The 9415-nt window shown below is 36.3% G+C and overlaps 2 protein-coding genes across 2 annotated transcripts; both read right to left on the bottom strand.

Moving 5' to 3' along the window:
* Positions 1-343: 343 nt before the first annotated feature.
* On the bottom strand, positions 344-4103 carry tapbp.1 (TAP binding protein (tapasin), tandem duplicate 1). Its single transcript, XM_027016289.2, has 8 exons — positions 3921-4103; positions 3350-3538; positions 2795-3043; positions 2176-2535; positions 1337-1660; positions 965-1066; positions 716-747; positions 344-562 (listed from the first exon to the last, which is right to left on the bottom strand). Exons 1-8 carry the CDS (start codon positions 3982-3984, stop codon positions 554-556), a joined length of 1329 nt encoding a protein of 442 aa, XP_026872090.2. The 5' UTR covers positions 3985-4103; the 3' UTR covers positions 344-553.
* A 1509-nt stretch (positions 4104-5612) lies between these two features.
* On the bottom strand, positions 5613-8923 carry psmb8a (proteasome 20S subunit beta 8A). The gene is made up of 6 exons (XM_027016290.2): positions 8631-8923; positions 7954-8095; positions 7652-7763; positions 6730-6859; positions 6380-6584; positions 5613-6089 (listed from the first exon to the last, which is right to left on the bottom strand). The coding sequence occupies exons 1-6, from the start codon at positions 8778-8780 to the stop codon at positions 6001-6003; spliced, it is 828 nt and encodes a 275-aa protein (XP_026872091.1). The 5' UTR covers positions 8781-8923; the 3' UTR covers positions 5613-6000.
* Between the last annotated feature and the right edge of the window lie 492 nt (positions 8924-9415).

Genomic DNA, 9415 nt, shown 5'->3' with positions numbered 1-9415 from the left:
TTCAACTATTAAAGTTGGGAAAAAGTATTTCTGATGGTTAGTCTTGGCTGTTCAGAATACTTCAATAAAACACAGCTAATTCAGATGTGATGTCTACAGTTAAGATAAGTTAGGGAGAGTTTGTGTTCGCTGGGTGAAAGTGAGTTTAAGAAATCTAGGGGAATGTCCCTATATCATTAAAATACCTAAATTGTTAAATAGTTAGATAAACACATTTACTTTACACATTTTTCAATTTTTCATTTTCATAATTTTCTTTCTCAAGTGCATAAGCCATATTTGGATCTATTATATATGAAAACTAAATGACACGGAACGAAAACTACAAATGCGAATACACAAATAATTACACAATTGGAGTTTTATTTAAAGCATATTGTCAAAACAGGGATATTTCCTTCTGCTGTTCTTAAGAGACATTTAGTTTAAGTTCAAAATGTACATAGACAATGATGGACCACTCCAGAATGTGTAGCATCATTTTGAGGGGATTATTTACAGGACTTTTTTCTCAGGTTATTTGAACATCCAGGAAGATATTTGAGCATCATGGTTACTTGTCCTTTTAAAAGAGAGATACAATAGATTTTGGTGGATAAATATAGAAGACATAAATATTTTTATATGATTTGGAAAGAGCTAGGCAAAAATTTGAAATGAATAAGTGGATTATGTGTTGTCATTTCTAGCTATATATAAAGAATATGTATATTACCTTTCGGTCCTTTGAATCTATGCTGCTGGTATCTACAGGGATACATGAATTAAATAAAGGCATGATAATATGAATTTAACAGATTTCACATTCACACATTACTCTCCAGGATAATATGCAATATGCAGTGCATGCTAATATGTACCAACTACCAATATCCTATAACAAGCTGAGGGATTTTTCATTTCCTAAGTAAATTTATCATTAAATTTATGAAGCTCAAAGCACATTTGGTGAACTCTGGCTTACCAACAGAACTGAATGTCCAGAAAAAAACCTTTATTACACCATAAAGCACAAGGGCTACAGCAACCATTGCCATAGAGTCCTCTATGGATGGAGCACTGACACCTGAAATATTTAAATGAACAATTAACATTTTTGGGACCTTTCTTTCAGATTCAAGCAAACATAACATTTTACCAAAAATGAATCTTCACACAAGAAAATAGAAAATGACAGGTATAACAAAGAGCAAAAGGCTACATAAATATTATGACTTCAGACACCATTCCATCTTCATACTCTTTGTACTCTTTTTCCTCTTAATCACCTCCCTGGCTATAATATCAAAAATAACAACATCATAAAAAGTAAAGCGCTCATCACCTCCTTACTCACCAATGACATTCAGAGTCACACTAGCTCGTCTAGATCCTCCTTGGTGATTGGCAACACAGCTGACCTCCCCTCCCCTTCCGAGTCCTAGCTTGGTGGGCTCCAACTCCAGACGAGTGCTCTGGCTATAGGTGCCATCACTGGCCTGCCTGTGCCCAGTCACACTGCCTTGATCAATGTGTCGCCTCTTACCATCAGCCCCAGTAAACTCCCAGCCAAGGTCCAGAGTGAGAGGAACAAAACCTGAAGCTTCACAATGGACTGACACCACCTGCCCAGGGACAGAGAAAGGAAGTGGGGAGGGGTAGATGGCAAGGGACGGAGGTTCTGGAAGAAGAAGAAGCAATGGGAGATATACAAAGGAAATTAAGCTACTAAGCATTATTTCAGTAACTAATGTGTAAGTGATATGGCCATACCTCATATATTTAATTAATACAACCAGAAATGGCAGTGTATGTTGAAAGGAATCAGGGAATAAGACACATCAAAAGACACTGGCTATTACTTAGCATGCAGTTATACAAATTATAGAAATAATTGAATGATTGGGAAGGACAAAGGCAAACACATCACATTTAGGAGGGATAAGAACCTGAACCTGAACACCACTGGGCTAATGTCCAATTGGACATTTCAAGTCCACTTTCTCCCTCTGCTGGTTAATCAAGCTTTTTAAAAGCTGATTTAAGGTCTAACTCAGTCACTAATGAAACCCATCCTGAGTTGAATAAAGTGTGTCAAATCATGAGAATCACTAAACAACTCCAGAGCCTTCCAGAGCTGTGAGTAGAAAACTCTATTTAAATGTGTTTAGTCAAAAAATGTCACTAAAAACATACCGACTATCTCCAGGTCCATGGCCACCTGAGCCAAAAGGTGTGGTAGATAAATGGTGCAGATGTAGGTGCCAGAGTCCCTCACTTGTGCCTCCTCCAGGACCAGTGATGCATTTCCTCTCTCATAAAGGCCACTGATGTCCAAGTCAACCCCTGTCTCTGATGTCTCAGCAAAGCGATCGCTCTTACCGTCATAGGCCACAACCAGCCTCCCCTCACCTCGGAACTGGTAGCGCCATTCCACAGCAAAGCCAGAACCATGAAGAGGTGAGGTTGGGTCTACCCAGAACCCACAGTCTAAAAGAACAGGCTCCCCCATTCTAGAGCGTACTGAGGCAGTTTTACTGGTAACACTGAGGATTACTGCCAGAGTGATAAAGAGGGAGACAAAGCAAAAAATATACTTTGTGTTAAAAAACCTCTTTCCTACTGCTGTCTTGTTTCTTTCCACTACAAATAAAACAGCTGATGGATTGGTATAACAGTACAAAGAGACAGACTGGAATAAGTGAACTTGAATTTAAAATGTATATAAAATATAAATCATATCGTAAGTTCGATGTTGTTTTTAGCCTTGTACATAAATCAGTGACGCTCATGCAAAATTAAAGCAAAACTTTACCATTTGGCTCATTAGATGCTGATGAAGCTCGCATTAGATTTGACAGTGTTAGCTGTCCATCAAGGCCCTGTGCTGCTACAGAAAACCAGTTAGCATCCAGATATACTGGGCTTTGTGCAGAGTTTGTGAGTGCAGCAGCCCATTTGACCATAGATGCTTGAGGAGTGAAAGGGTTTATTTCACACTGAGGTTTTGTTACAGAGCCCTCAGGTGGATGGAGAGCTGATCTGCAGAAAGTAGCAGAAGGATCTGGAGAATTGAAAGTACAGTTTATTATTAATCAGATTTTGCTTGTTGAAATAGTCTAAATATAATGAAATTATGTTCTCATTATATATGTACATTTTTACATTAGTGTTCAATGTTCACTAATACTAGTCACTTCAAGGGCATTCGTAAGTGTTAAATGTTTACTCTTACAAGAATATGTTATGCTATCTTCTACAAAAAGATCTGATTGCTAACAGTGCCTATAATGCTGGTAATCTAGTTATTGATTTGAGCAAAACTTTGCAAAATAATTGCTACATTAACCACAAATAAGTCAATACCTACCAGTCACATAGTAAATTCTGGAAGGGCTGATGTCTGATGGAGGTTTATATTGTGTTTTGTCACTATCCAGGTTGGTTCTGATGTACATCAAGGATTTCTCCTGGCTCATTGCAGCAGAGAAACCCCCTCCGCGACCAGGCTTTTCCTGTACAAACCAGCACTCCAATACCACGCATCCCGAACAAAGGGCTGCAAACCAAGATACTTTTATTCACACCCAGTGCAGGTCTATAATTGTTTGCATATTTCTAAAGGCTAGCTGGACGAGTCAGATAGAACGCATCAAAACACTAGACGGAGCCCAGACAGAGCACGCTAATTTATGCTGAAGTGTAGGACTTCTAGCACGTCTAAACAGTAGAGCTAAAAGTAGACATATAAAATAAACACAAGTGCCACACTTGCAAGGTAAGATACCTACATAACCTCCACTGACAAGTCTTTTTAGACGTCTAGCCATCTGTTTCTCATGTGGCGTAGGGTACATTGCGCTTATATTTTATTACACTTTTAACACGTTGCGTTTGCGTTTAGTAAGTGAGAATGTATAATGCTGTGAATCGCTACTTACCACCGAAGAGCAAAAAGACGACAACAAATATCGCTGTCTTGAAATTGGTCGAAATATTGGACATGACTTTTTTCTTTATGATCAGGGAGCAGAACTATGGGTTAGGTGTTGTCGAATAAATTGAAAAGCTCAACGGACGTTCCTCAGAAAACACCCAGCGTCATATCTTAGTTTCGCTTTTAAATTTAGAATGCGCAAGCGCATGGCAATGTCCTTGGCGATCTGGGGCCTGCCATTTGTTTAATTTCATGAACGTGCGACATCGTTAATTTTGTAAACTGTATTTTGAGGTCTAAGGAAGTAAAACAAAGTGAACTTTCAATCTTTAAAAATCTAAATCTAATATCCTGCACGTTTCGCACGTCCACCACTAGAGGGCATATTGACTCCATTTGATCTTATTCTTACTGTTTGGATGTTACATGATTTATCGGAACAAGGACGCACTCTACGTTTACAAAATACAATTTGACATAACTGAGTGCCAAGAGAGTCCACATTAAATACTGACTTTTGCCTGTAGAAGCCTTTTTTTTCCCCTTCGAAAACTGTTAAAAAAAAAATAATTGTGTACATATTTCCTGTATTTTCTCTTTGTATCTTTGTATCTATTGAAATAATTAGATATGGTCACTATATTTGATATGCATGTCTTAAGCTATATAAATGCTTGTATAAAAATAAATAATATCAAGCTTCAAAGTGTACTCTTTAGACTATTTTTTTCTTATTTTGTAAGTTAATGGCATAAATTATTTTAAATACTTTTTAAATACTTTGCAAAGTGATATCAGATACTTGGTTTTGAATATTTTTAACTCCTGACTCATTACTAGTGTGCATGCACATTTTAGACATGAGAATACTCTTTGTGGATACAAAACCAGAAAGATGCAAAGGCTTTGTATTTTGTTACATGATAGATAAGATACTTTCATTATATAACACAGCTTATATCTTAGTTTTTATAGTTTTTGAGGAGTACATAACAGTATTGTCAGATGGCCTTGTTAATGACCAGATAAGTGAATTTTTAGGATGAACACCTGGAAAAAAATAAGGTAGTAAAAAAAGCAATAAACTCAAGGGGTAGACATATCATGCCAACTATGAGCTCTCTGCACACAGGCTGTACTGTGCTGCAGTGATCTGTAAACTTTTTTTGATGAACTTTTGTATGCCCAAATATATATCTATGTTGTTTAACTTTAAATATTCTTTAAAACAAGACCTGACATGACAGCAAAATATGTCCACCTAAGTGAATAATATAAGACCAGTTTAATTCCGATTGGAGGCATGAGCTTAGGTATGCATCCCCAACTGTGTGTTACCAGACCTTCTCTATTTTCTCACGAAAGAAGAAGTTTCTCAATTTCAATGAGTTGAGTCTTTTGGGTCGCAGAATGACATTTAATTCAAAATTCATTCACCCAACATCACTGACCAGATACACCTTTGCAGACTTTAAAACCTTTGCTACAATGCTAGCTGTTTAAACTGTGGTGACAGGTAAGGTCCATATTATCTATCTTTCTGTGTGAGGAGGCTTTACTCCTTTAATGTATGAATGTCATTTACATATTTGATGAATCTCTATCTGAATGTAGAGAATCAGCAACAATCGTTCCAAAATGTGTGCGCTACAAAAGATAATAATAATATAATAAAAATAATAAATGTTTTACATTGTGTATCTTTACCTTTTATTATCAAATCCAGACATACAATCCTGCGTTCAAACTATGATGACAACAAGATAAATCATATTGATCACACATTACAGCTGCAATTTAAACTACTGAATATCTGAATAATGTAAAGGATATTGCTATCTAACACTACAACTGAATTTTAACACTTTTAGCATTTTTGGACTTTACTGTTAAGATTTCTATGCAATATCAACAAATCCGTTTACCAAGACAGCTGGAGTTGGATCACTTATAAGAAGTAAGTTACAAAGCCCTTTAAACAATTTGGTAATTAGGTTAAAATCATCTTTATTTTGAATTGTTTCAGATAGAATTAAGTACAGTAGCAGAGCGGTTTTTGTGTAAATAAAAGGACAGATCTTTGATCAGAACATCCCTTTCCTGTAATGATGGATTAGTTCTGATACATCCTCCTTGCAGACCTTAATCCAGCCATCCTCCTTCATGTGATAGACTGAGAAAATATAAAAGAGCATACAAGATAAAGATGCTGATAAATAACACACACATACATATCCACACATAGAAAAAGACTCTTTACTTAAAAAGTACAACACAAGCTGAATAAGGGCTTTGTGGTGTCTTGTTATTGCAGGATAACTACTTCCTGAATGCCACTTATGTTCACCCACTAACCATAAATATGCTTCAGAGCCCCTTGTTTTAAAAGATCCTTATACAGAATCTGATCTTATATGTACTGATCGACACAGTATCTGTGTGCAATTAGTGGATATCACTTACGGTTGACGACTCCACCAGAGTATGCATCCCTGTGAGTAGCATGTGCAATACCACGGCGGCCCAGCTCATAGGCCTCTTCAACTGTCATTTCCTCATAGTAGCCACTATCCACCACTCCATATGCATAACTGTTCCCACAGCCCGTGGAAAACATTCGCCCCGAGAGTCGGGTGCCATTGTCATCAACATAATACAAACCTGGACCCTGGGTGTGCCAAGAAAGACAATTAACAACTGAACAAAGCATTTAGGACCAATTTAGCAGTTGAAGGTAGATTAATAGAAATGTTACCAGGGAATGTAAACTAAGTGAAAAAAACCTCTACACACGCAGACACACATAGTTGTACCTTCTTGTCCCAGCCACAGATCATGCTACCCATGGAGAGTCCCATGCCTTTATAACCTAACATCATGTTGGACAGCAACTTTGAAGCCGCAGACACTGAGATCCTCTGCTTATTACGTAGTTTGTAAAGCCTAATTACATACACAAAGCACACATCCATTAGACATTAAAAATTATATTACTGATGCGATTGGCATATTTTTGATGCTAAATAGTCATTTATTTGATGCCATTTTAGTCTAGAACTTGTAATAATATAGGTTGCAAGAAGTGTGTTACAAACTCAAGTTGATTCATAGCCTTTTTTCTACTAATAAGCAGTGCCATGCTGATTTTCTCAGACACTTACCCATTGGAATTTACAGGTATTTTTGGTGTAACTAATTTATATATGTGTAGTTTTCCTTACTATTTTCTATATTACTATATACTATTCTATATTGCTATATTACTATATTGCTATTACTATATTTTCCTTACTATAATTTTGTAACATACTTTTTTATTACCACTGGGAAACTTCAATTCAAGCAGAACTTGTTGCTTCTAAGATGTGAACATTTAGTACTAGATCTAACAGTCCTCCTATTACTATACAATTATTCTTGTTCAACAAGCCTTTCTAATGCTAGATACACTAGTACTAGACATGGGATTTATGAGTTGCCTATTAGTATTATGAAATTCTTATTCTTTTAAAGTTTACAAATCATTCCTACTGGATATTTCTATGCCATTGAAAAGGATCTTTATCCATCGTTGGAATAAACAAATATTCCACTAGATACATTTCCTGACCTAACTTCACACAGACACACACACACACACACACACACACATGCACACACAGAAGGGTAACATTACCCTGTGCATGGACTCAAACACTCCCCTCTGCCCATACATATATTCATGCCCAGACAGACCTGCACTCTTTAGCCAGAAGTCTTTCCCAGTACTGACAGTCTGCCGCACTGCCAGACATGGTACCTAGCAGGTAAGGGTTGATTTCAATCACCTTATTTGCCTCCTTTGATGCTGTCAAAGAACAAAATCATTGAGAGTAAAAAGAATATAGAATATTAGAAGATGATGAAGAAGTAGGCTGTGTATAAATATGTGCTCTGGCTTGTTGTCTTGCAAACTCTGCGTCATTGTAGAACCCAGTGGTAGCCTTTAACATGTTCAAATACATTTTATATTTGTGTAGTGATGTGAGCATACCTACCAATATAGCTACCAGATGAAGCCCTGGAGTCAACTGCCACAATGACACCATGACGGAACTTAAAGGCTAGTGTTGTGGTGCCATGGTTCATGTCTATTGATATGCCGTCCTCATGACTGCATGATTTCAAAAAGGCTGAGGGCTGAAATAAAATTAAGAAACTTTCCACTACATTACTTTACCTATGTTTTATAACCTTAAGGGTTGAGAACATATATTTGATATAGTATGTGCTGAGCTAATGTCTCCAATATGAAGAACTTCCTGCTCTTAAATTCAGTGATTTAAGCCAATTTAGCCACTTTTCTCAGCAGACAGAATTCAAAAAACAAAATCATAACAAAACTTAATGTTATTTTTTCACTTATCAAACTTATGAAACTGGAACCTCTATTAACTGCATTCTACCTCTGCTGAAGTACAAGACCAAACTAGGTGGCTAAACATGCATCTACATGTAGGCTAACAATACACCTACAGGATAATTTAACATGAGGGGGGCAATGTATAGGACTATTGGGCACATGGATGTCAGTCCATGTTGTCTTAAGTAAGGAAGAATACAACAATCATATACCAGTGGGAAAATTTTTTGCATATTGCATTCCTCAATAATTTTCTAATAATAAAACATTGCTTTGAAAAACAAATATCAATTCATCAAATTCATTACTTACATCATTCCCAACAGGTACAGCAAATTCTTGAGATTTCGTCCCAAAAATGTAGTGATTCGTTGGGCCCACAAGCTGCGTTTGCCTTGAACCAACGTGCTGTTTGCCGAATCCGGAATGGGACAAGTATCCACTTACTTCCAAAAGAGCCATGCTCTGCTTAAATCAAGACAAAAATATTAGGCTAATGTGAAAACAAATTCTGTAAAGAGAAAACGAGTTCGTTTAGCGCCGGTGAAATATGATCTATCGGCTGAAGACAATACCCTCGAAGGGTTTTGAAAATATACTTTTCGAAACCGAAAGTTTAGAGATGAAGGATTAGTTTATTTAGTTTCGTTTATGATCACATCTTACCATTTTTATTAAAATAATCTGTTTCATGAAAATGTTGAAAAATAGGAAAACATTCACTTATATATAACTCTCTTTTTACATTAAAGTCTTTAAAGTAAATAAAACAATTTTCAAGAGAAAAAAAACTAACCTGACAAGGTCGCATACACGGATGTCCAATTGGAACTTTTGTTTGTTCGCGTCACCAGTTTTTAGGAAGATTTTTTTACTACAGTTTGCCCCAATATCGTCATTAACGCTACATAAGTAACGGTAATTAATGAAAGTGTTACGTGTTATAAGTAACTTATATGTAGCTTTAGTAGCATTTGTACCTTAATGAACCAACTTATTAGATTCATGAAGTAACAGAATTTAGAAAACATAAATGAATATTAGTTTGTGTTTTTCATACGCTGTCATACTGATCCAGTGATATTTACATATATAAG

This window comes from Electrophorus electricus, chromosome 8, assembly GCF_013358815.1.
Source record: "Electrophorus electricus isolate fEleEle1 chromosome 8, fEleEle1.pri, whole genome shotgun sequence".
Lineage (NCBI taxonomy): Eukaryota > Metazoa > Chordata > Actinopteri > Gymnotiformes > Gymnotidae > Electrophorus > Electrophorus electricus.
Note: the sequence above shows the minus strand (reverse complement) of the source record. Positions and strands in the feature narration are given on the sequence as shown.

Coding starts and splice junctions, on each gene's coding strand:
- tapbp.1 (XM_027016289.2), bottom strand. CDS start 3,984: ATGTCCAATATTTCGACCAATTTCAAGACAGCGATATTTGTTGTCGTC. Junction 3,539..3,920: donor CGTCTTTTTGCTCTTCGGTG/GTAAGTAGCGAT, acceptor CTTGGTTTGCAG/CCCTTTGTTCGGGATGCGTG. Junction 3,044..3,349: donor CAGAATTTACTATGTGACTG/GTAGGTATTGAC, acceptor TCAATTCTCCAG/ATCCTTCTGCTACTTTCTGC.
- psmb8a (XM_027016290.2), bottom strand. CDS start 8,780: ATGGCTCTTTTGGAAGTAAGTGGATACTTGTCCCATTCCGGATTCGGC. Junction 7,764..7,953: donor TTCATCTGGTAGCTATATTG/GTAGGTATGCTC, acceptor GTTCTTTGACAG/CATCAAAGGAGGCAAATAAG. Junction 6,860..7,651: donor CTTCTGGCTAAAGAGTGCAG/GTCTGTCTGGGC, acceptor GTATGTAATTAG/GCTTTACAAACTACGTAATA.